Source organism: Meles meles, chromosome 10, assembly GCF_922984935.1.
Source record: "Meles meles chromosome 10, mMelMel3.1 paternal haplotype, whole genome shotgun sequence".
NCBI lineage: Eukaryota > Metazoa > Chordata > Mammalia > Carnivora > Mustelidae > Meles > Meles meles.
The window spans coordinates 67,266,415-67,292,968 of record NC_060075.1 but is presented as its reverse complement, the minus strand read 5'-3'; the positions used below and the strand labels follow the sequence as shown (position 1 = coordinate 67,292,968).

General features: G+C 38.1%; 2 protein-coding genes across 2 annotated transcripts in view; both read left to right on the top strand.

Annotated features, from left to right (window-relative positions):
- The window catches only part of UMAD1 (UBAP1-MVB12-associated (UMA) domain containing 1), a 227,128-nt gene that overhangs the window by 48,014 nt on the left and 152,560 nt on the right, over nucleotides 1–26,554 (top strand). The gene's annotated exons all lie outside the window — the stretch shown is intronic.
- LOC123952081 (long-chain specific acyl-CoA dehydrogenase, mitochondrial-like) lies at nucleotides 12,807–14,300 on the top strand. The gene is given in 2 exon segments (XM_046021325.1): nucleotides 12,807–13,966; nucleotides 13,969–14,300. Coding segments are annotated over 2 exon segments (1,287 nt in total). The 5' UTR covers nucleotides 12,807–12,954; the 3' UTR covers nucleotides 14,244–14,300.

Here is a 26,554-nt window from a genome sequence, read left to right as displayed (position 1 = left end):
AGGGGTAGGGCCTGTCAGACCCGACTCAGATGTAGACTCTCCTGTTTTTTTGTTTTGTGTTGTTTTGAAGACTGCCCTTTTCAGACATTCCATCTGCAATCTGTTAAGAACAGCATAAGACCGGTCACAGATTTATTGATTTTTCCTGGGCATTTGACTGTGGGAAATGGAACCAGCAATGACCTAAACTTAGCATGCTCAGTAAACACCCTTTCCTTGCTCCAAGTTCTAGAAGAACTTCAGCCTTATAGAAGTATGTGTTCCAAGCCGACTCTAGGAATGTTCTTGTGGTAGATCAGGTAATTACGGGCAAGGGTAAGTCAGCTTGTTTTGCACTTCTTTTTATTTTTAAAAATTCTTATTTTTTTCACTGTTAAAATCGGGACGAGCACCTGCCTCTTCCAATCAATTCTTACCTGACCCTTTGCTGGACTGAAGGGAGAGATTAAAATCTTCTACAGCACTGCTGATTGTATAGATTTTTTTTTTTTTTTGGACGGGTCCCTCACTATCTACTACTTCTGCTGTCTAGTTTTTATCTGAAAGAACTGCTTAATATTTATTGCTGTAACATCAGCATGATCGTGTTTGCCAGACAAGGTGCAATATTCAATTTGCTTATCTCTGAAAGACCTATGAATCGGATAACTTATCTGTTTCATCTTGTAGGTTTCCTTAAAGTTATCTGCTTAAAATAGATATCTTATGGGTATCCTTCAGAGACTTTTTAAAATGGCTAATGTAAAATCCAATTTGAACAATTATTGTGGCCTCTCCGTGGCAGGTCTGCTTGAACTTTTCTTCCAGAGTAGCCCAGTGATGAAGGAGCATGAATGTGCACCCCCTAAAGGCTTGGAGGTGGCACTTGACATCAAGGATTCCCACCCCCAGCCCCAGATCTGGGGATACCTTAAACTCATGTGAATTTTACACTCAGTGCACAATATAGCTGTGATTGCTTTAACATAAAATGCCTTAAATTGTGTAACATCACACAGTAAAATAGATGCTAAAAGATTTGCAGTGTTTGTCCTTTGTCATTGTGTATCTTCTCACGTGCTGCATATACCTCCTGGGTGTATTTGTCCACCAGTTTGAGAAGTGAAAATCAGAGTTTATTGGTTGTTTCAATGACTCTGTGCAATGAGACCAGAAGTGTTTTGTAGGAAAGTTTTGGTATTCCTTCAGCCCACTTTGTAAGTGCTGTTAAATGGCCTTTTCTCTTGGGCGGTTGCTGTTCCTTGGAGTGGATTCCTTATAACTCTTGCCTTCTGCTCGTTTGACTGTCAGAGCATACAGTTCTGCTTTTAATTAGAAATAGAGAGTTTCTGTGCTGCAGGTTCTTTCCAGAAAATGTGTTATCTGGATCTTTTGGTTGTCACATTCTTATCAAAATCTCAGTAACAAGCAATATTAATAGTGGGCTGCTTGAAAGATAAATAATTCATCCATTACTCAAAATAAGCCATATCCTTTTTTGGATATGGGCTGTGTGAAGATCTGTTGAAAAAATGCCCATGTATCCATAAGCCCAGTATTTCACCTACAAGTTCAGGAGACTCAGAATCCTTGTAAACCATTCATGAATTTCCAGTAAGTTGATCATTTATTCCTTAAATATTTATTGAGTACCTACTCAAATACTTATTGAGTGCTCATGGGTTAGACACCATGCTGGTGAAGGGACTTTTATTTATTGTGAATTGCTATAAGTTTCACCAAATCTTTTTTTTTCTTTTTGATGAAATTAATGAAGTAAAATATAGATAGGTCAAATTTCTATGAGAAGGTTGCAATATATAACAATTTTTTTAAGATTTTATTTATTTATTTATTTGAGAGAGAGAGACAGTGATAGAGGGAACACAAGGAGTGGGAATGGGAGAGGGAGAAGCAGGCTTCCCACCAAGCAGGGAGCCCAATGTGGGGCTCAATGCCAGGACCCTGGGATCGTGACCTGAGCCGAAGGCAGAGGCTTAACGACTGAGCTACCCAGGTGCCCCATAACAATTCATAGATTTAAAGTAACTATGGAGACTTATTTCTTTAGTGGTTTTCATAAATACCTGTGACTGCATTTCTGCCTCCCTCCCTGCCATCAGTTTCAACCAGACTGGTAGAAATTTTAAACAAGAAGTGTTTGTTGACTTTCAGTGTTTCAGAACTCAGCCTTTTCCTTAGAAGTCACTTCTTGAACCGGATTCACATGACTTCACATGGTGTTTGAAATTGAATCATTGCGGACTTTAACCTGTCTGCATATTTTTCCTTTTTGTGGTAGATCATATAACTGGAGATCCTGTTTGGGCAGTTCAGTCCAAGCTTTGCAACTATCAGGTAGCCAGGTTTTACCTGTACGTGCTACAGCTTTAGCTTCTCAGGTTCTGTTGGTAGTGACCTCTTCCCCTCCCCCCTTCTCCGGCCCTCCTCATTATTAACCGCCTCTCTTCCCGAGCAACTGTTTAATGGCGAGGTGAAAGAGAATCTTGTCTTAAACTGAACACCTCTCAAAGTGATATGCATCCCCAAAAGTAGACCCTGAATTTTTCTGCAACATGTAAATGATGAGTTTTGTGGATGTTGGTTTCCTCCAACTTGGTGGACCACTGACTTCACTGATCATGGAAATGCCAGACCTTTTTGAGGGCACAGTTTTGTGCTTTTCCTTCTTATTGGTGTAATTATTTTAAGGGAATAGAATGAGTTTTTAGGTCTCTTAGATTCTTTTTCTGATGATTTGAAAGTTAAATTATGTTTCTGCTTCCACCAACCATTCATAAAGTTGGGCCTCAAGTGAAGATTTTAATTTCCCTAGAATTTTAAAGAATTTATGAATTCATAATACAGATTTATTTTATTTTTACATTAAAATAGGAAAATCTTGAACTGTTTAAAAACAGTGGCACCAGACTGGCTGAAACAGGAGCACTGGAAATTTTCACTTTAGAAACACTTGGAATCCCTAGGGTGGTCTGTGGATGTGATGTTCCAATCTGGAAGGTCATCTTGGAAATAGATTTAGTTCTAAGTTTAGGATAGAAAGACTACTTCCTTCCTCCAGGCTTTTCACATTTTGCCCTAAAGCTGCGTTGAGGGAGGGCAGATATATTTTTTCTGTTCCACGACTTTTGTGAGGCTCTCCAATGTTAGTGCTCATATAATGCCTTACAGATATAAGGCGTTCAGTAAATATTGGAGTTGAGTGAGAGAGTGTGGATAAATTTGTACCATAAAACCTCTAAACTAGGCCCTGGGTAATAAATAGTACTATTTACCTAAGTGGAAATAAATCTTCTGCTTACTTCTAGTCAGATTATATCCAGAAAACTGTGGTTAAAGATAGGGAAAATTCTGAAGTAAAGTGAAAGTAAAAATGAAATATTTTCTTCTCATGAAGGGTGGTGATACTTTATCCACTTATTTATAAGGCTTTCAAATATTTAGAGACATTCACTGATGTAAGTAATTCCTTGGGGGGGGGACTTCGAAAGTAAAAATGAAGTATTTTCTTCTCATGAAGGGTGGTGATACTTTACCCACTTATTTATAAGGCTTTCAAATATTTAGAGACGCTCACTGATGTAAGTAATTCCTTGAGGGGGGGGACTTCCTAACCCCAAAACTTATAGTGAGAAAAAATCATATAATTCACACTTGGATCTCTGCGGAGATTTGGTTAATATTTCACTTGTGTGTCAGGCATTTACTTAGCATGTTCTGTTCCTCGTGGAGAAAACTGTGTGAGGTAGAATGGAGCCTCTTTTATCTTTTAAATACATAATAGAGCACTAAAGGAATGAATAGTATAGTTTCCTCCCTCACTGTAGAGCTTGGGGCCCTGAAAATTCTCAGAAGGATGAAGTTCTGGCCAATAACTTAAAACTTTGAGGGGAGACTAAGGTGGGGAGCCTGAATTTGGTGCTGTGCTGGGACAGTTTTTGCATTTGCTGAACAAAAGCAGTGAAGCACACTAAAGAAAATCTGCATGACATTTTACACATCTTCAGGTAGTGCTACTGGAAACTGCCCTCCTCCATCCCATTTACTATGCATTGTTTGTTAGGAAATTCCCCAGAGTTCTGTCTCCCACGCTTGTAAGTTTGTGTTGCTTTGTTGAGGATAAAGGATTTAATGAATTATTTTATCTTTAAAGTTTTATTTTAAATCAAGTAATTAACATATAGTGTATTATTCATTTCAGAGGTAGAGTTTAGTGATTCATCAGTTGCATATAACACCCAGTGCTCATTACATCATGGCCTCCCTTGATGCTCATCACCCAGCTACCCCATTCCACAATCCCCTCCCCTCCAGCAACCCTCAGTTGGTTGTCTAGAGTTGGAAGTCTCTTCTGGTTTGTCTCCCTCTCTGACGTCATCGTATTTTATTTTTCCCTCCCTTCCCCTATGGTCATCTGTTTTGTTTCTTAAATTTCACATATGAGTGAAATCATAGACTTGTCTTTCTCTGACTGACTTACGAGGATAAAGTAATTATAAAGTAGCATTTTTGGGGAGCCCTCTCCCCTCCTTCATTTAAATGTTCTGTGTCCTTCTGCTTTTCTGATTCGGAGTGGACCTTAGTCTCCTGCCTTGCAGGATCCTGCCTGATCCTGGCCTTAGAGAAGTGTGATTGGGACCATGACTATACCATGGTTAGGCACTCCCCTCCCTACCTGTGATCAGCTCTGCTTGGCCCGCTCCGTGGGTTTGCCGTTGTGGGTCTCACTGTGCTTCCTTCATGATAGATGCTCTTGCCTGTGTCTCGGATCCCTTACCTTCCGAGGATGTCAGGCTGTGTTTACTTTCTGCCATTTCTCTTTCTCTTTTCTGGCCATTTTTGCTGTTTCTTTGCTCTGGGCTCTACTTCCCTTTTCTATCTCTGACCTCTCTTTTTTACGAATTTTCACAACAAGAGGAGGTCATGAGTTGTGAAGCTGAAATTTGTTTTGACATTCAGGCAGAAAAGGTATATGGAAATACATTCACATGCAGTTGTATTTGAGGCAAGGGATCCTAAGGTAGAGGAGCGATCCCTGTATAGATGTCTCATCATCATGTTTTTCCATTCTTTCCATTACTGTGATTGAGAGCTAGATTTTATGGGATAAATTATTCGTAGCTTGGCTTTAAAAAGCCAGCATTTGATAATACTGTAGGTGCAGAAATGACAGGCCATTTCACATTTTAAAACCCTGAATCTCGGGGCGCCTGGGTGGCTCAGTGGATTAAGCCGCTGCCTTCGGCTCAGGTCATGATCTCAGGGTCCTGGGATCGAGCCCCGCATTGGGTTCTCTGCTCCGCAGCGAGCCTGCTTCCTCCTCTCTCTCTGCCTGCCTCTCTGCCTACTTGTGATCTCTCTCTCTGTCAAATAAATAAATAAAATCTTAAAAAAAAAAAAAAAAAAAACCCTGAATCTCCATTAACTCACTCTTTGAAGTTGGTAATATAATCGATATTCTTGTTCAGGGCCTGGTAGTCCTGTGCTTCCCAAACTGACTTCCAAGGAAAAATAGAAATAGTTTTAGTATAGTATTAATGTTACATATTTCATAGGTCTTATTTTTTACATATGATATTTTGTGAAGCAAGATCAAGTTCTGGGCTGGGAGGCAGGAAAGCTGGGTTTCATTCACACTCAAGTGGCTCTTACATAAAACTCAGGTATCTTTTCCCTCTAATACTCGAAACAGCTACTTCCATTTAAATTCTTATTCCTTGCATTTTTTTCTTGGTGCCTTTTAAACATTCCTTAAAATTTCCAAACAGCCCTTGAGGATGAAGATGAAAGGCATGTATTTCTTAATATTTTAGTCAAATATTTTAAAATAGTTTTTGAAGTGATTTTCTTTAAATTGGATCTTCTCTTTCCACTGACCTCTATTATAATCCCTGAAATGTGTTCCTGTGAGTAAAATTTAATCCCAGTTCAAGCTGCTCGACTGTCCTCCCTACCTGACCATGAGTACCTCGTATTCTTTCCTGTAAAACATGCTGACAGACGAGCCGAATAGTTTGTGTTGATGAAAAGTTGCTGTGCCCACCTGTACAACGTTCCTGTCCTAGCTGCAGGGGAAAAGCACTCAGTCTTTATTTCTGTTCCTTCTTTGGTCCCATTGGATATAAATTTATTATGTGTTCTTTGAAGCTGTAAGACCAGCCACAGCAGACTTTCAGGAGAATGCCATCAGCTGGCCTTCTGGTAGTGCTACCCTGAATTTACTGCCTGCTTTTAAAATTCTTCCTTGCCAAACTTTCAGTGAATAACTCTTCATGTAATTGGGCACAGCTGTAGTTTATTTTATTTGCCAAAAATAATCACTGTCGCCCACTAAAATGGCGATTAATGTCCACTCGGTGTTTGTGACTCTTTCGCTAAGGTTTTGAAAATGTGCCTGAAGTGAGGCTTCTCCAGAAAGAGTCATGTCAGTTCCCTGAATTACTGATTTACAAATCCCTGTTTTTGTGAAAGGTTGCTGTTTAAAGCAGTCTTCTACCACAATTTGGAATGAAGGATCAATTATCATTCCAATTCGTTTCACCTATAGAATTTTTAACTTTTTAATGTGAAGTACCAACTTGTTAGGACTCTAATTTTTCATTTATTAGGTAAAAAGAAACTTTGTGTGTTGTATGGATGTAACCATATACATGGCAAAAAAATAGCCCATCAATTTTAAAGATATCTTTTCTAACCTGTATTGGATTCCAGAGGTCCTCGCTTAGGTCTTAAACCGTCTGCAAATACTGGTGCTTACAGTGCAGATGATGCCAAGAATTTGTCTTAACCAATGCAGAGGCTGAAGGTGAGCCCCTGAGAGGTGTTTTTTGTTTTGGTTTGGTTTGTATTACTTACTATTTATTTGGCCAGTAAGATTTTTTTTTTTAAGATTTTATTTATTTATTTGACAGAGGTCACAAGTAGGCAGAGAGGCAGGCAGAGAAAGAGGGGGAAGCAGGCTCCCTGCTGAGCAAAGAGCCCGATGCGGGGCTCGATCCCAGGACCCTGAGGTCATGACCTGAGCCGAAAGCAGAGGCTTAACCCACTGAGCCTCCCAGCCGCCCAAGATGTTTTAATATAATTACACAAACATTCTTAGAATGGTAGCTCTCAAGGAGATACCTTCATGGGGTCCAGGAAGTCTTTCTTCTTGCAGGTGTTTATCTGTGTGACCCTGGGTTTTAATATACTCCAGCCAAACAGTGGTAACAGTGGATCACAACACCCTGAATGCAGAAGTAGATAGGAGAACCCAGCTACCCTCTCTTAATTCAAAAATTAAAAGAGATTTTTAAAAACATAAGATAATGCCTCTCTTTTCACTACATTTGTTGTGGTTTTTAATATAGCTATTTTTTGATGAAAACATGCTATTTATGTTAATATGCAAAACATAATTGTATTTCTTTCTTTATTTATTTTAAAAAAGATTTTATTTATTTGAGAGAGAGAAAGCCCAAGTTGGGGGGGTGGAATCAGAGGGAGACAGAGAAGCAGACTCCTCCCTGAGCTCCCAACATGGGGCTCAATCCTGGGACCCTCAGATCATGACCCATGCCAAAGGCAGATGCTAACTGACTGAGCCATCCAGGCACCCCCAAAACATAATTTTAGATGAATTAATATATTTTAAGTTTCTCAGTTTTGCTTTCTAATGTGGTAAAGTATCAGTAGGTATCACTGACATAAAAGCCCTTTGAGGTCCTCAGTATTTTTGAGAGTGTAAAGAGGTCTTGAGCTAGATCACAAAGTTTAAGAACTGCTACTTAGGGAATGGCTTCTGTACCAGAATGTCAGTTTAACTTACAGTTTTTAATTACAAAAATGGTCATCAGTGGAAAAAAAAACAAAACAGTGCCATGTCTTATTTGGGTAGAAGTAAAATAGTCAGGGAAGATGGAACTGATCCTGGACAGTGTTCATTATCTGAATGGAAAGAGAGGCAGCCTCACCCAGCCTGAAGGTACAGCTCCAGAAGGGGAATGACACCATGGGAACCACATAACACGGGACTGCTGACATCCTCACTGGCCTCGCTATTATTCTAAATTGGAGGGAGCGCCAGTCTTTGTTTTTTAAAACCTACGCAGTGGTGAGGAGATCTCTGCTTTGACTGGCTCCTACGGAATTGCACAGGGTAAGAAATAAGCACGTGAACTTCCAAGATGATTGTAATGTGTAAAGGAAGCACTACAGTTTCATTTTTGTCATTATTAAGATTGTGCTTTGGAAACATAACTGGCTGATGAAAAATAGAATCTTTGCTGTTTTTAATCATAATAACCACTTACATTATTAGAGTGCTTTGAAGTACTCCAATGGATGAAAGAATGAAAAGTAACTTGAAGTGTTCTAAGAAGGTACTCATTCAAGTCATGTTATAAACCTAATATAGTGACTCTGTAGGATAAAGTGAATATAATTGGATCGGGTCACATGCTTTCTGCAGTGTTCGTGTTCAGTGTGTCATCTCAAAATGCTTGATATATGTTTAATATAATCATCTGGCTCTAAGTACTGCGCTTACCTAATCCATTACTTTGGTAATCATTTGAGTGTTTCCATTATAAAGCAATAAATCATAATTCAGGCTGAAGCTATTACACATATTCAAAACCGAAAAGTGTCTGTGTTCTATAATCTATTATTAGAAATCTTCGGTGCTGTTTGGCATGGAAAAAACCTAGATAACATCACCATTCCCTAGCATAAGCTGTGAAAGTCACCAAAGTTCTCATGGAGTCTGGGTGTTGAAAAGAAAGATGATGCTGGTCGTTTCTGTGTGGTGTGTGATTTAGGGGGAAAAAACAGAAGAGATTAAGGAAAATATGTAAAATCCATGTTGGAGCAGAACCAAAGTCAAGTGAAAAAAAATGATGAAAAAAGTTTGCAAAATGAATTATTGACATAGGGTCACGGAAAGTCTAGAAGAGGTAGATGCAGTGAGGCCTATCCTGTCTGCACACCAGTCTAGCTTTGCCATTTAGGGGCCCCATGATGGGAGGAGAGATGGACAAGTTGAGGAAATGCCAGTGGGACACAGGAAGTACATGAGTTTTAGTGATTCTAGTAAGAAAAATTAAAACTAAGAATATAAGAATGCTAACAGTACGTGGAAGATTTTTGGTCTTTTATTTATTATTATTATTTTTTAAAGAAAGTTTTTTTTTAAGTTTTTTTATTTATTCATTTGAGAGAGAGAGAGAAAGAGCTCAAGAGCACAAGTAGTGGGAATTGGCAGAGGGAGGAGGAAAGCAGATGCCTTGCTGAGCGGGGAGCCCGACAAGGGGCTCCGTCCCAGAACCCCGGGATCATGACCTGAGCCTAACTGACTGAGCCACCCAGAAGCCCCAGATTTTTGGTCTTTTGAAGCACATTCCAAAGCTGCAGTTGAATTATGCCTGAAAACATTAGGTATTGTTATTTTTTAGAGTCGGAGAAAATGAAGTAGGCAAAGCCCCACACTAGGGAGTGATGCAAAGGACCCTGAGGATACGTGATCTCAACTCCTTTCGTCTTCATCACTGCTCAGAGTGGTACTGTTCTCCCCAGCTCACAGATGGGGAAGCTAATTGTGGGAGAAGTTGAATAACTCGTCCAAGACTGTACAGTTAATAAATGCCAGAGCTAGGATTCTAAACTAGATTGTCTGAGTCTGTGCTCTTAACTGATATCTTCTCCATCCCGTGTGTTGTTTCTGTTATTTTTGGATAGAACATCTTGACTTAGATTGTAAAAATAATCCAATATCGTGCAAACATTTACAGTGGTGCCTAAGATCCTAGCAGTGGCCCAGGGAGGTGACCGCAAATCTTCTGGAACTCCGGGCTTATGTGTTTGTTCCATTCCTAACGTTGAAGTCAAATCATTTTTAGTCAGTCCCGAGAAACAGTAACATGATCGTGTCAGGGCACTTATTCATTAGTATTGAGGGGTTGTTTTCTCATTAGAAGGTCATAACCATAACCATGACTGCTCTAGCATCCTTTGGATAGTAGGATGTGGGTAGTATATTTCTGCATGTTTTTGAGGAGTTGGGATTAAATAGGCAAAAAGCAGTTTCTGTGGCCCTTTGTGAGTATTGGTCTGTGCAACAAAAAGTGTATCCAGCATGGTAGTTGACCTGCCCACAATATTCATATGGAATGCATTTGGTCATCAAATTATTGTTACCTAGAAGACTTGAGAAAATACCCGTATGGGATTCAAATTAAGTTTGTAACTATAGCACTTTTTACTTTCTTTGAATGACTTCCCTGGAAATCAGAAGCCTTGTGTTCTGTTTCTAGCACCATCATCAATGTTACCTTTGAGAAACCATTTAAACAAGCTAAACGTATGTTCCATTTGGCAGTGGGAAGGCCATATGCTCTCATACTGCTTCAGTGCGATTTTGTAAAAGTGAAATTGAGTTTTGAATAGGAATATGTAAAATGATTCTATCACTTATTAAGTAGAATGCATTGTATACTTCATAAATCTAATGTAATAAAAGAACAGACGATAGTGTGGAACTTTAACAAAAAAAAAGACCTCTTTAGTTTTATAGGATCAAGAATTCAGCTTAATTTTGCCTTAAAATGATTCTTAGTGTTAAACATCTAGTGCTTTTTAAAAATCAGCCAAGATCTCTTTGGACATTTAAATTCTTTTTCTGTTCAGAAATGTCATTAACTTGAAATATAAAGATGCTTTCTCAGGAAACTGGTTTGCCTAGCCAGATCGTTTAATGTAGTTATTTTGCGATCTGAGCGGTAAAACCCAAACATTGAGGCTGCTCTCCACAATGCCTTGTTGCCCAGACAGTGATGTCATGTTTGAAGCATGTTTGGTTTGCAGAGGTCCTGCTTTTGATCCTTCAGTTGCCACTTTTTTTATGCAGCTCCTCCTGAATTACAAAGGTACTGAAAGCGATTTGCTTCATTAAGGTCTGTTGCTGACACTGTTGTATTTCATTCCTCATTCTTCCTTTCGCCTCCTTCATTAAGACCTTATTCAAATTTGGATCATGGTTCTACTGCGACATCCATGCCATTATCATCTAAATAGCAATTACATATTCAAAAACAACAGCTCCTCCTTAACTGTCTGTAACTTAACATTTTACATAGATTCAAGTGGGAATTAAGAGTAAAATGAATCTTTTCTTCTTGATTTACAACCCTCCCTTTCACCCTTGATTTACTAGTTAATGTTGAATAACTACTTCTAGACGGAGGAAGACAAAATTATTGATTGCTCAGCTTTAGTTCGTAGAGGTATATATATTATAAATTGTTTCTGTACTGAGCAGTTACCTAAGTGACAGTGACCCTGATTTAATCACCCACGTATTTGTTAGACAGCATTTACCCTTTGGGATATAATGGGACCAGGTTTAACACTCTTTTAAGAAATTAATGGTTATCTTTTACAAATCTGCAGGCTTTATAACTTGAAACATTTAGAGGAAACCTCTTAAAATGAATCGATGTATTTGTCCTTTTGTAGAACTCGAAAGTAGATGCAAATTCTAACAATATAATTAATAGACTTTTCTGTATTTTTGGCCATCTTTAAATTATATTTTATAATCAGTACATAGTAAGCTAATTTGACTGAAATGAGCAACTGTAGAGGCAAAGTATTTCAACTGATTCAGTGAGCATAACTATTAGGGCTTTCTTTGCTGTTCAATGTGGTCAAAGGAAAGATAGTGCAAAATACCAAATGCACATACGTATATTGTATAATATGAATATTAGCAATTATATTGTATAGATCTCTTATAAGAATTTCTTAGCCACCCCAAAGAGAGACAGAGGCAGACAGAAAGAGAGAGAGAGATTAGGGAGAAGAGAGGGAGAAGGAGTTAAAGGCAAGAGAAGGGAAGAGAAAGAGAGCCCTAACCTCAAAAATGTTAGTCAACTCTTCAATACCCAGTTTTTGGTGCCTTGCATAATTTCTCACATATTTCACAAACTTCTTGTCATGGTTAAAGAATTTTCTTTCCTGTTTGTCTGAAATAAACTGCCCTTTTTTTCTCTATCCATAGTCTCAAATGTATCAAAAGTATGTATGTGTGAACAATTATATAATGCTTCCAGCGTGGATTTAAGTGCAGTTAGCTTTTGTAGATGTGAACAATAGAAAGTTGTTCAGTTGTGGAGTCTTCACCTGTGAGAGTCAGGAAGACTCATCCTTGGTCATCTCACCGTCTTTTGTGACCATAAGCCCCGAAGATAAGGTGGCAAGGCCGGATGTTGGTGTTCATTTCACAAAGCACCTACTGAGGAGGGTAGAATGCTATAAAACAAAGCGGCAGGAGCTCTGGAGAGAAGGTGGACCATTGGGAGTCAGGCACTGAGCCTCCAAGGACAAAATGAGGTGTATGAGTTGAGTAGGATTGCTTAGAAATCATCTGTCCAAAGAGGGTCTGTTGATGTGTCCCTGTATTACATTTTGTAATGTTGTTTTGTGATTACTTGGGGGTAAGGTCATTAAAGTGATAGATCCTACCAGGTATTATTTGTACCCCTTGCTTATGCTGTCTAGTACCTTTGAGCTGCTGTCAGAAAAATACCACAGATCAGGTGATCCATTTTGACTAATTTTTGTATAAAGTGTTAGACCGAAGTCATGGTTGCTGCTGTTGTGTTGTTCTTCTTCTTCTCCTTTGCTACAAATGTCCAGTAACAGTGTTGCTGTTAATCAGTAGAACAAAAGGTCCAAAACGCCCCAGATGTCCATCATCAGAATAGATACATAATCTGTGGTATATTCATACAATGCAATGTCATATAAAGATGAAACAACTCGATCAGACCTAGACTCCTCAAAGGCTCGCGGGACGCTTTTCGCGGGGGACGACCCAGACGGACCGTCCCGCGGAGAATCTACCTGCCCGCACCCGGCGCTGGCGTCTCCGAGGAGTCGCATGCGTCGCCGCTGCCGCTCTTCGCCGACGTCCCGGCTATGGCTGCACGCATGTTCCGCGGCTCCCTGCGCTGGTGGGGCTGTCGCTGCGCTCTGCCTTCGCGGCCGGCCGCGAGATATTCTCATTCTGGAAGAGAAGAACGCCTAGAAACTCCTTCTGCTAAAAAATTAACAGATATAGGAATTAGAAGAATCTTTTCTTCAGAACATGACATTTTCCGGAAAAGCGTAAGGAAGTTTTTTCAAGAAGTGATTCCTTACCACGCAGAATGGGAGAAAGCTGGAGAAGTGAGTAGGGAGCTTTGGGAAAAAGCTGGAAAACAAGGACTGCTCGGTATCAATATTGCAGAGCGTCATGGTGGTGTTGGCGGGGACCTTTATTCAGCAGCTATACTTTGGGAGGAACAAGCATATTCGAATTGTACAGGCCCAGGTTTTGTGCTTCATTCAGATATTATCATGCCCTATATTGTAAACTATGGCTCAGAAGAACAAATTAAGCGTTTCATCCCGCACATGACCAGTGGGAAATGTATTGGTGCCTTAGCAATGACAGAGCCTGGGGCTGGAAGTGATTTGCAAGGAATAAGAACAAATGCCAAAAAGGATGGAAGCGACTGGATTCTCAATGGAAGCAAGGTATTCATCTCCAATGGGTGGCTGAGTGACATTGTGATTGTAGTGACAGTCACAAATCGTGACGCTGCCTCTCCTGCCCATGGCATTAGCCTTTTCCTGGTGGAAAATGGAATGAAAGGATTTATCAAGGGAAGAAAGCTACAAAAAATGGGACTAAAAGCCCAGGATACTACAGAATTATTCTTTGAAGATGTCCGGTTGCCAGCTAGTGCCCTAATTGGAGAAGAGAATAGAGGCTTCTATTACCTCATGAAAGAGCTTCCACAGGAAAGGCTAGTGATTGCTGACCTGGCAGTTTCAGCCAGTGAATTCATGTTTGAAGAAACCAGGACTTACGTTAAAGAAAGAAAAATTTTTGGGAAAACAGTTGCGCAAATGCAGACAGTACAACATAAGCTAGCAGAATTAAAAACAAAATTTGTGTAACCAGAGCTTTTGTGGACAGCTGTCTCCAGCTGCGTGAAAAGAAACGTCTGGACTCTGCCACTGCCTCCATGGCGAAATATTGGGCATCTGAGTTACAAAACCGTGTGGCTTATGACTGTGTCCAGCTCCATGGAGGTTCGGGATACATGTGGGAGTACCCGATTGCAAAAGCTTATGTGGATGCCCGAGTTCAGACAATCTATGGTGGTACCAACGAAGTAATGAAGGAGCTGATTGCAAGAGAGATCATCCATGACCCGTAGATGTCTGTCCACATCCTGGAATCCTATTACAACTAATCTGGTTTTAAATCTACTCAAGATGAAATGCAACCTGGCAAGGGAGGAAATGCTAAACATGTTTTTATATGCTCTCTCTGTAGAAAGAGAAATCAAATATGAAATTAATGCAGTAGTAAAAACTTTGAATTCAAAGATTCTAAAATTCTCCAGCACAAGGTTTAACTTTTCATTTTTTACATAGCTAAAAGGCAAACATTTTCTGCCTCTAGCAACCTTGGTTTTTGGTTCTTCCTAAAATTCTAAAAAAGCATAATTGTTTCAAATTGAGGCAGCAGCAGTTATGTTACTATTACTGTTTATAGTAATAGTAATAATAGTTACAGCACATTGACTTTGAAAAGGAAGGATGAGTATACAATGGAAATGCTTTCAACCACACTATCCTAACCCTGTTTTTAGGCAGTGGCATCATTTCTTCAAAGAAAAGCCTCTGCAGGGTCTCTGATGAATGAAGAGCTGCGTTAGTTCCTTCCTGGAAGCAGGATCTTTCTGCCTTACTGCCTTGGAACCTCTAGGACTCAAGCTGAGCATTTGCCCAGCCCCACCCAACTAGAGAATGTGGTCACTTCTCCCATTTAACACGGGATTTCAACAGATTTCATCCCAGTTTCATTCATAGGCAAACACAGACTAACTCATCATCCTTTAGTTTCAATATATTGGTATACTTTACAGGTATCAAAACAGTGACTTTTATTTTGGAACAGTGTACATTAAAAAACTAGCAAATACTTTGTGTCTTCTGTAAGCCAAACTGAAAAATATGATGGCAAATGAAACTGGCAAGATCCCTGCTAATAAGTGAATAAACAAATAAGTTGCAACAAATAAAGTAGGAAGTACATAAATAAGAACATTTCAAGTCATGATAAGTACAATAATAACAAAGTAATCATTTAAAATGAAAAAGTGCGGGAGCACTTGGCTGGCTGGCCCACTGCACAGAGCGTACAACCCTTGCTTTTGGGGCTGTGAGTTTAAGCCCCATGTTGGGTATGGAGATTACTTAAAAATAAGATCTTTAGGGGCGCCTGGGTGGCTTAGTTAAGCCTCTGCCTTCGGCTCCAGCCCTGGTCTCAGGGTCCTGGGATCGAGCCACATATGAGGCTCTCTGCTCAGTGGCAAGCCTGCTTTTCCCCTCTCTGCCTACTTGTGATCTCTCTCTCTGTCAAATCAATCAATCAATCAATCTTTAAAAAAATGAAATTTTAAAAAGTGAGTAAGATGGGAAAGTGAGACATTTGATTTTGACACTTAAAAGTAATTATTATCCAAAAACAAGCCGTGTATTATGAAACAATGAATAAAGATACTTTTAAAGGAAACAAATAGAGGTATAAACTTCGAAAACGTAAACATTTTCTTTGGTGCTGTTGGTATTAAACACTATTTTTTAATACAACCATTACAACTGGGTAGAGCAGAGGGAAAATACCTCAATGTCGTTCTTTCCTAGAATTCCGCACCTTTGATTTGCTCTTGGGTAGAAGTTTGTATGATTGCCACCTGGAGTTCTTGTTCATATGCATTAAATACTGTGCGAAATGGGTTTAAAATAAATTTCTATTAGATTACAAAAAAAAAAAAAAAGATGAAACAACTCAAGGTACATTCAGGGGTATGGATGAATCCCAGATATATGATGTTGAATGAGAAAGGCAGATTGCTCAAGAATATTGTATAAGGTGGTGGGTAATAGGGAGGGCTCGTTTTGCATGGAGCAAAAACAATGTTGTGCAAAAACAATGAATACTGTTATGCTGAAAAAAATAAATAAAATGGGAAAAAAAATCAGAAAAAAAAATAAAAAGGAAAAAAAAAGAATATTGTATATACATCGTCATTGTGATTCCATTAATATATGGTTCTAAAACTAAACTAGGGGTATAAACAAATATGGTAGCAGTATTTAAAAAGAGAATGAGGAATATGGAATTTGGAGAGAATTTACCTCTGAAGTGGGGGAAGGGAGAGTGAGATGGAGCGACTTCACGGTTAAGTAAATTCTATTTCTTGAGTCGTGGATTCATAGATTTTCACTATGTTGTCATTCAGAAGATATTTTATTTTTTAAAGATTACATTTTGTGTTTGTTGTTAGTATAAAAAATATAGTTGATTTTTGTAGCAACCATCTTTTTCTTTTAAGATTTTATTTATTTATTCATGAGAGACGGAGAGAGAGAGAGGCAGACAGAGGCAGAGGCAGAGGGAGAAGCAGGCTCCCCAAGGAGCAGGGAGCCCAATGCGGGACCTGATCCCAGGACCCTGGGATCACGACCCGAGCAGAAGACAGATGCTTAACCATCTGAGCCATCCAGGCGCCCCGAAGAACTATATACAGAATGCCAGAAACTCACAGATGAAACAGTTATTTAGAATTTTTTTTTTTAATGTAGGCTCCACACCCAGCATGCAGCCCAACGTGGGGCTCAAACTCACAACCCTGATATTGGGACCTGAGCCGAGATTGAGAATTACACGTTTAACCCACTGAGCCATCGGGGAGCTCTTTGTAGCGGCCATCTTGATAAAGGTTTTATTTCTAATAATTCATCTTTGGATTCTTCTGGATTTTCTAGGTAGATAATCATGAACACTGAATAATGATGTTTGTTTCTTTTTTTGCAGTCATTATGGCCTTTAATTCTTATTCTTATTACATTATCTAGGGTCTTGTCTAGTATGTTGAAATGTGAAAGCAAGCATCGTTTTCCATTTTCGATTGTGAAGAGAATAATCATAATGTTTGCAATGTTTAACTAGTAAGTACAGAATATACTGTTTACCAGGTTACTCCTAATTTGTTATAAATGGTTTTTTTAGTATAAATTGGCAGTGAGTGTTATTAAATGCCTTTTTTAGATTTCTTCATGAAGTAATTTTTTGCCTTTAATCCTTGATATATAAACAGCTTTGCATTCTGAAGTAAAGTCAAAGTATATTTTATTTTTGATAAAAATAAATTTCTGGATTCATTTAGCTTGTATTTGCCTTGAGTGAAATTTATAATTTTCCTTTCTTGTGCTATCTGAAAAGTTTGGTTCAGTGTTATATTAGACTCATTTTAATGAAGTGGGAAGTATTCCTTATTTTTCAAACAATTTGTTGGAAAATTTGTGTAAGATTTTATTTTAATAGAATTCACTTATAAAATTATCTGGGCCTGGTGTTTCTTTAGTAAGTAGCTTTTTATCTACTGAAGGAATTTACTAATGATTACTGACTGATCTATGGAGTCAATATGTAAGTTATAGTTTCATAAGAGATTGCTCATTTTTTAAAAAATTCATACTTTATTGCCAGAGAATTTTTAAAAATAACATCTTTCTTTTTTGATCTCTGGGATTTTTGTTGTTACGTTGTATTTCTCCCCCTAATATTGTTTACCGATTCCTTTGCTATTTGTTCGTTCATTCTTTCTGTTTGTTTTTTTGTTTTGTTTTGTGTTTTGTTTAGTCTTTTCAAAGGTGGACTTTAGAATTTATTGTTCCTGTCTGTTGTGTTTTTATATCCTATGTTGTTGTTTTTTGTTTCTCCCTCAATTTTTTCCCCTGTTTTCTTTGGGATTTATTTTCTTAGTCTCATTCTGACTTCTCAGGCTGGTGGGCTTACTTTTGGTTCATCAATTTTTAGCTTTTTAATATTCTAATATAGTCCTTAGAATGCTCTGTATTTCCCTTCAAATGCTAATTAGCAGCTTCCAATTTTAATTTGTATTCTTTCTGCTAGTTTTCAGTTTTATATATTTTTTCAATTGCTATACGTCATTGCCGAGTTATTTAAAAATGTTTTAAGATTTCTGGGGCTCCTGGGTGGCTACGTCTGTTAAGCGTCTGCCTTCAGCTCAAGTCATGATCCCAGGGTCCTGGGATGGAGCCCCGATCTGGCTTCTCTGCCCTGTGGGGAGTCTGCTTCTCTCTGTCCATCTGTCCCTCTCCCAGCTCATGTGCATGTGCTTGGTCGCTCTCTCGCTCTCTCTCTTTCTCTCAAATAAATAAAATCTTCAAAAAAATAATTTTAAGATTTCCAAGTATATGAGATGTTTTGTTTTGGTTATCTTTTTGGTGAAGATTTTTAATTTAATGCATTGTGGTCAGAGATTGTGGCCCAAATGATTATCTTTAAATATGTTGAGATTTGATTCACAACCCAACACCTGATATTTATAGAATATTTGGGGGAGGGGAGGGATAATTTTTAAGTTTTATGAAGATAAATTCTATTTTGGTGGATTTTTTATATTCCACTTACCTTTTTAGTATTTTAGAGTATGGACAGATTGGAAGAAAAATCTGCTGTTACAAAAGCTGTTTTTAACAACTCAAGCTTTATATGTAATTCTCGGGTATGGTCTATTTATTGTCTTCTATAATTCTGTCTCAAGATAAGAATTATTGGGGCACCTGGGTGGCTCAGAGGGTTAAAGCCTCTGCCTTCGGTTCAGGTCATGATCCCAGGGTCCTGGGATCGAGCCCCGCATCGGGCCCTCTCCTTGGTGGGGAGCCTGCTTCCTCCTCTCTCTCTCTCTCTGCCTGCCTCTCTGCCTACTTGTGATCTCTCTCTGTCGAATAAATAGATAAAATCTTTAAAAAAAAAAAAAGATAAGAATTATTATTACTTAAAAGTAGAGTAAATGTATTTTTTGGTCTCAGTTTTATAATCTGACATGTAGGTCATAGATCTCAAATATTTATTGTTTTTCTAAGAAAAAACCATTATTTTATTGTTATGAATGCTGTTTTGACATTGGATTTTTATTTTATGCACATGATTATTACCTTCTTGATTTATTTAATTGGATTTTAGATGACTCCATTGCTGGTTTCCAACATGTAGTTTAATATAGATATATATTTTACCTAGAATTAGTGGTGAAAGCATGTTGTTTACAACAAAGGACAAAAGGTAAATAGGTCAAAAACTTGATCTAAAATCTTTCATATTGGGGTACACCTGAGTGGCTCAGTGGGTTAAGCCTCTGCCTTTGGCTCAGGTCATGATCTCAGGGTCCTGGGATGAAGCCTTCTGGTTCTCTGCTCAGCAGGGAGCCTCCTTCCCCCTCCCACCTCCCATCCCCAACTGCCTCTCTGCTTTTTTGTGATCTCTCTCTCTGTCAAATAAATAAATAAAATCTTTTTTTTTTAATATTTTATTTATTTGACAGAGAGAAATCACAACTAGGCAGAGAGGCAGGCAGAGAGAGAGGAGGAAGCAGGCTCCCCACGGAGCAGAGAGCCCGATGTGGGGCTCGATCCCAGGACCCTGGGATCCTGACCTGAGCGGAAGGCAGAGGCCTTAACCCACTGAGCCACCCAGGCGCCCCAATAAATAAAATCTTAAAATAAAATAAAGTTTTCATATTGGGACAGAATAAGAGAAGACAGTAATATTTGAGTTAAATTGGACCCATTAAGATTTACTACTTTGGGAAGATGTTAATAGTTGGTCAGAAAGGAGATTCGCATTTACGTTAAGTTTGGGAAACACTTGGCTTAAAATGGCTAAAGATGTTTGCAAAAACTTTTTGGCCTTAAACCTATTACTATCTTGATAATATCTACCTTGGTTTACAGTACAGGCATAAAGCTCCTTTTTTCAAGGAAGATTTTGTAAAACTGAACATTCTACTGAACACACATTTATTAAGACTACTTAGGATAACTTTCACAAAATGATCATTAAGTGTTGAAAATTTCAAAAAATCCTAAGGTACAAATTTTGAGATTTTTTTTAAAGATTTTATTTATTTATTTGACAGAGAGAGAAAGTGCACAAGTAGGCAGAGCTGCAGCAGAGAGAGAGGGAGAAGCAGCCTCTCTGCATAGCAGGGAGCGCAAAGTGGGGCTCCATCCCAGGACCTTGGGATCATGACCTGAGCTGCAGGCAGCTGCTTAACCAACTGAGCCATGCAGGCGCCCCAAATTTTGAGATCTTTATTGAGGAAATCCTACATCATGAAATTAACTAATATATATTAATAGTAAGAATGCCTAATATTTCCCAGTGCTTTAAACATTTCCAAGCACAATGATATATCTTATTTCATTCAGTCTTTCAAACAGCTGTGTACTGTTGTGAGCTGGGCTTTTTGATGTTTTCTGGAATCCTCAAAGCCTCAAGTTAAATTTGTCTATTTGGTGAATATTACTAGAAATTCCATTCGGGAATTCTTCATTTTTGTTGCTGAAATTCTTTCCATCTCCATTTTTGATTCATTGGAAGTAATATATTAGCTGAAGCTTTTGTTGTTATTAAAGAAAGAATAGTAACCCATTAAATTAAAATGGAGAGGCTTTTACCTGTTTTATATTAGCATTTGTACGTTCTTCTTTGCTGCTTACAGCTTTGTGGGTAGTTAACCCACAGTTTGACTGGTAGAGTTCTGATTACCAGATTTCATTATTAATGGAAATACATTATTATCTATATCAAGATGGAAATATTGCATTTATTGTGTATCTTATTGGAAAAATAATTTTTGTTTCACTAAGTAAAAATTTCTGTTTTAAAATTCTGTGGAATCCTTGGGTGGCTAAGTTGGTTAAGTGCCTGACTCTTGGTTTCTGCTCAGGTTATGATCTTGGGGGTCCTGGGATCTAACTCCATGTAGGGCTACGCTGTCAATGCCAAGTCTGCTTTTTCTCTCCCTCCCCCTCTGCTCCTCTCACTACTCACATCCGCTCTCCTTCTTTTTCTCTCTCAAATAAATAAAAGTTAAAAAATGAAACTAGATTAAACATTAAAAATTCTGTGATTGACTCTTTTTTTTTTAATATTTTATTTATTTGACAGAGAGAAATCACAACTAGGCAGAGAGGCAGGCAGAGAGAGAGGAGAAAGCAGGCTCCCCGCGGAGCAGAGAGCCCGACGCAGGGCTCGATCCCAGAACCCTGGGATCATGACCTGAGCCGAAGGCAGAGGCTTTAACCCACTGAGCCACTCAGGTGCCCCCTGTGATTGACTCTTATCATTTAATTACATAGGTACCAATTTTTTCCCCCAAAACCATTATTTAAAAATATGATACAAATTATCCTGGAAATAAGATACATTAACAAAGGCTTGGAAAGTCAAATTTTATTTTTCTTTAATTTTCTCCAAAATACCGTTTCTTCCATTTCAGTGCCTCTTCTGTCTATTACTTTGGAAAAGAGGGGTCCCATGTTTTCCTTAAAGAATAGTATAGAAGGGAAGTCTTAATTGACTTCCACAAATTGATCAGTATTCTTCAGCTTCTCCAGGAAGTCCTAAATATTGTCAGTGTATAGGCCCTTCCCTGGTGAGCAGACATGCTTGTGCTCCTCTGGTGGAATGGTGCCCTGTCCAAGTGTCACACTCTTTGCTCTGAAACATGGGTGTTTGTTCCTGTAATAGCACAATTTAATTTTAAAAATACATGAGTATAATGAAGAAGTAATTATTTCTACAAAAACATAGTTAAATGCTTTGAAAGCAATCCATAGTTTAATTTCTAAGAAGAAAAAAAAAGATCTATCAATTTAGGTGTGGCTGAGATAACCTATAAAAAGAATCGAGGTTTCTGCATCAGACTGATTTGCAAGTATCTTTAAGTTCTCATCTGCTACAAAACAAATCAGAGATTGTATACAATGAATTGCGTGTTGGGCTTACTAAGAAAGGCTCAGAACTCTAATCAGGTGGCTTTTCTACAAATGTGAGCCTTGACCCCAAATCTTCCTTGCGTGGGAATGTTAAAGCAAGTAACAGGTGGAAAGTTGGGGAAAAGTCAGATGTTGGGGTGTTGGGCACTTGAAGGTAGAGATTGTCTTCTGATCAACCTGTTGCTCAAAAACTTACAAATGATTTGTTTTTTACTGATAATGACAGATCAGTTATGCCATGTAGTTGAGTTCTCCAAAATGATGACATAGAAAAGCAGAGCACAGGGCAGTAAAGTAAAAAATTCAAAGAGGGAGTTATAGTAGCCATAGATAGCAATGCACGTAGAACCAAAAGCTGTATTTTATGTTACAGGTAAAGTCACAAATCCTAGAACATTAGAATAATATACATTGTATATATTTTAGTGTTTTACCAAATGGACTCTCTAAATTATTTATAGAATTTCCCCCCATTAATATGTACCCTCAGCATAGAAGCACTGGAAAATAAACTTAGCTGAAATGAGTGTGCTCCCTGTACTTTAAGTTTCTTCCCATCCCTATCCTTAGGATCTTCGAGAAAGTGAACTAAAAATCGTAGTTTGCCATCAAATGTAATGTCCTTGCTGTAACCTTCGAATCAGAAGATTTTGAAATGTTTAAAGAGGATATAGGAAACAATGAGTTTTGATTTTTAATTTGGAAAACAAGTGTAGGACAGAGCTAGCAGTTGTTTAAAATAGACAGCATCAAACACTTAAAAAAATAGTAGGTATAGTGAGGGCACAGAGCAAATCTCCACTGAAGCATTTACTAAACTTTGGTGAAAACTGTGACTTGAGAATATTCTGAATTACAAATGATATTGAAGAACATAGTTCGTTGTTGTTATGTGTTTTTTATTATCTCAGACAAATGGAAGGCTTTTGTCAATTACTAAGAGACTAATGTATGGTAAACTAATAGTCACAGTTTATTGTTTGTGTGTTTTCAATGAAGTCATGGATGATATAGAAACCATACAGGTTGTGATAGAAATGACTAGATCTAAGTATGAAGAGGAGGAGGGGATAAGAGCAATCCAGTGCCAAAAATCACTGTGTCATAGTTACAGATGCCCTAGAAATAGTTGTATATTTTACTGAGTAACATCCTGAGTCAGGATTCAGTAATGCCAAAATATGGGAAGAGACAATGTCAGGAATAATTTTAGTTCTTCTAAGTAACTTCAGATTATATACTTTCCTAAACAGATAAAATTTATTTTTTTTTCTAATTAAAAGATAATGTTGAGGGGTGCCTGGGTGGCTCAGTTGGTTAAGTGACTGCCTTTGGCTCAGGTCATGATCCTGGAGTCCCGGGATCAAGTCCCACATCGGGCTCTCTGCTCAGCAGGGAGTCTGCTTCTCCCGCTGACCTTTCTTCACACATGCTCTCTCTCATTCTCTCTCTTTCTCTCTCTCAAATAAATAAAATCTTAAAAAAATAAAAAGATAATGTTGAAAGTATGCATTTTTAAATGATTTCCCATTTAACTGAATGTTTATGAAATAAAGAAATAGTTCCAATCACATTAGATAGGACAGCCTCTGCTTCATTTAATCCATCTAGTTTTCCCACTCTAGGGCTTTGACAGTATGGAGTATTGTAGGACATCTTGTGTTATATTTTGAATAAATAAATATTTAATAAGAAAATCAGTTTGTATAATAGTATGGGTCAGGAACTAGGGTAAGGATGAGAGAATAAGTTTGAAATTTGACCTTAAGAGTTTGTTTAAATCTCATCAGTGCTATGTGTGCTTAAGGATCTAACTGGATATGCAAGTAATCGTCACAGGAAAGAATGCTTAGGAAAGTTGCCTGTTCACTAAACTTTATGTTTACTGGTTATTTTAAAACATTACACAGTGCAGCTGAAAGTACAATAGATTCTATTTATCAAAGTTGTGTAGTTTTTAGTCTTTAGGGAAATCCAGTTTTTAGAATTGACACAGTGATTATTTTAGCACTGTGCTGAATAACCTATTCCAGCAGAATGTTTAACTTCGTATTTCTAAATAATAAGTTCTAAAGTTTAGATCAGATGATAATGAAAAACTGACATCATTCACTAGGGAAGGAAAAATATTGCAGAATTTTTTTAAAAAGATTTTATTTATTTATTTGACAGAGATCACAAGTAGGCAGAGAGGCAGGCGGGTGGTGGGGGGGGAAGCAGGCTCCCCGCTGAGCAGAGAGCCCTATGCGGAGCTCAATCCCAGGACCCTGGGATCATGACCTGTGCTGAAGGCAGAGGCTTTAACCCACTGAGCCACCCAGGCGCCCCAATATTGCAGAATTTAAGAGTGATTTTTTTTTTCAGATAATGCGTGTTCGCTGTAACTTGAATGTGTTATTTGTATCCCTAGTGGTATTTTGAAATATACGATGTGACTTTCTTGTAAGATACTTTATTTTACTCATACAACTATTTTAGTGTTTTAATCTTTTTATATTGTACATGATATGATATGTGTGGTGAAGGCATGGGTTGTCTATTGTTTACTATTTATGTGGCATGAATGCATTAGTAAGAAACAAGTAGAAACGCATAACCTAAAGTTTAAAATGTATACCTTCAAAATCATATTTTAAAGTTATCTTGGAGAAAAAACTACATGCATCCAACAAGTTGAAATAGATGCCTAGTAAATTATGACTATTTGGAAATAAGTATTTTACCCCTCATCATTTTTCTTCACATCCACAAAATCCCCCTTGGAGCCTCTTGTCTGATTATCTTCTATGGATTTGTGATGCTAGGATTTTCTTTCTTTTTTTGTTTTAAGAGTTCTGTTTTACCCCATTTCCTTGCATAGACATCATTTTTGACTCAAGGGCGTTGATGAAATGTACACAGTAACAGGCACCGAAAAGACTTGCCTGAGATAGGCAGAAACCTGTTCTTTCTTTCTCTTCACAGCAGCACCAGCATAAGCTTTATTTATAGATTAAGTTTAAGAGAAACCACTTTAAATTATGACTCAGTAAGTCTTATATATAGCAGGGGAAATCTATGGGTGTATTTTAAAGCCTCTAGGGTGATTTTGATCATAGTCAAATTTAGAAACCAGTGACTAAGATTAATTTCTTTAGTATTTGCTAGTATGTTTAATTCCAAGCAGGGAGAAAATGGAAATTTTTCTAAATATAAAAAGTACCTTTGGAGCTGACAGAACTTTTATTTTTTAAAAAATGTGTTTTTTTGTTTGTTTTTTTCAAGAACAGCCTTTCCTGCCTTTTTATTAATAAGAGTTAGCGATGGCTGAGGTAGCTATAAACACCTTTGGGATGGATTCAGAAGATCCCAAAGATACAGTAATAAAATAGGATTAGCAGGCTGTAGGGGAGGGTCACGAATGTGTGATTTTTGAAGTCTCTTCTGTTTGAAACTGATTTTCAGAGCCTTGAATTCGATCCAGTATATGGTATGCTACAAGTGGAAAGATTAAACCCGAGCGGTATAATTAGGGTAGGCCACGGCATCTGTGCTTGGATCGCAGCAACTGAATTTGAAACCAGCTGCAAACTGGTGACTAATCTCTCTGGCAAGCCCACATGAGAGTGTAGGACAATGAGGCCGCCTCAGCCTCATGAGCACATGTTTCTCCAACTTGCCTCCGAGCAGGTGATGGCGATGATGCAATCTGATTATACTTTTGAATGTATTCTAACCACAGTCAACAGTTGAGTCTCACAAGGGATTTCACAAAAGACTTCAAACCAACGAAATAATTTTTCACGTCGTTTCAACTGTAGACGGCCATGGAAACCAGTATCTTTTTTTTTTTTCACCTTAGTGACTAGTTCTTTGTGATACTTTATATAGTCTTAAATTTGAGAGGTTTTAATTAGTTTTTACATGTGAAACGAAGATGAGAAAAATGTGAAAAGAAAGTACTTGAACTTGGAGCTCTTACTCCGAATTGTTCACAACTGCTTATACTGATCAATTAAAATAATTAAACTGTTCAGAGTGTTGAATTCTGTGCACGCAGGAGATGGTGAGTTGGTGGGCCGGGGAGGGTTTCAGTGAAACACTAACCTTTCCGTACTCAGAGATGTGCCTCCCTAGCTATGTAACCTGTCCCAATGAGGTGATATGTAACAGTGTCTTGAACATTAAAGGTGTTTAATAAATACTCAGTTTGATGGACTTGGACGTGAGCCTTTATTTTTCGTCTTTGAAGAGAATAATAGTTTCTTGCAGTGTACTACAGAGGGTCGTGGTGAGGATGAGTAAAGCCATCTGTTTGAGAATGTGTGGCATCTTTGGGGAAAAAAATGCAATTGGACCTAAAATATAGTCACAGGTATTATTTCAAATGAGGACTTCAGAGGTAGAATGCTTAGAAACTGCCTATTAGTATTAAATTTAAATATAAAAATATATAGCTTGCAGTAAAGAACATGAACTCCTTAAGACCATTGAAATAGAATTTGCCAACTATACACCCCTGAGAAGAAGGGAAGGAAAGGAAGCGAAAAAACCCTCACCTGGTGATACTCATACTTCGTGTACGTCAAAAGCATACTTTGGATGCTTGTCAGAAGTGCGTATGCCAGGGCTTCATCCCCATCAATTCTGATTTTAAAGATGAGGTGTG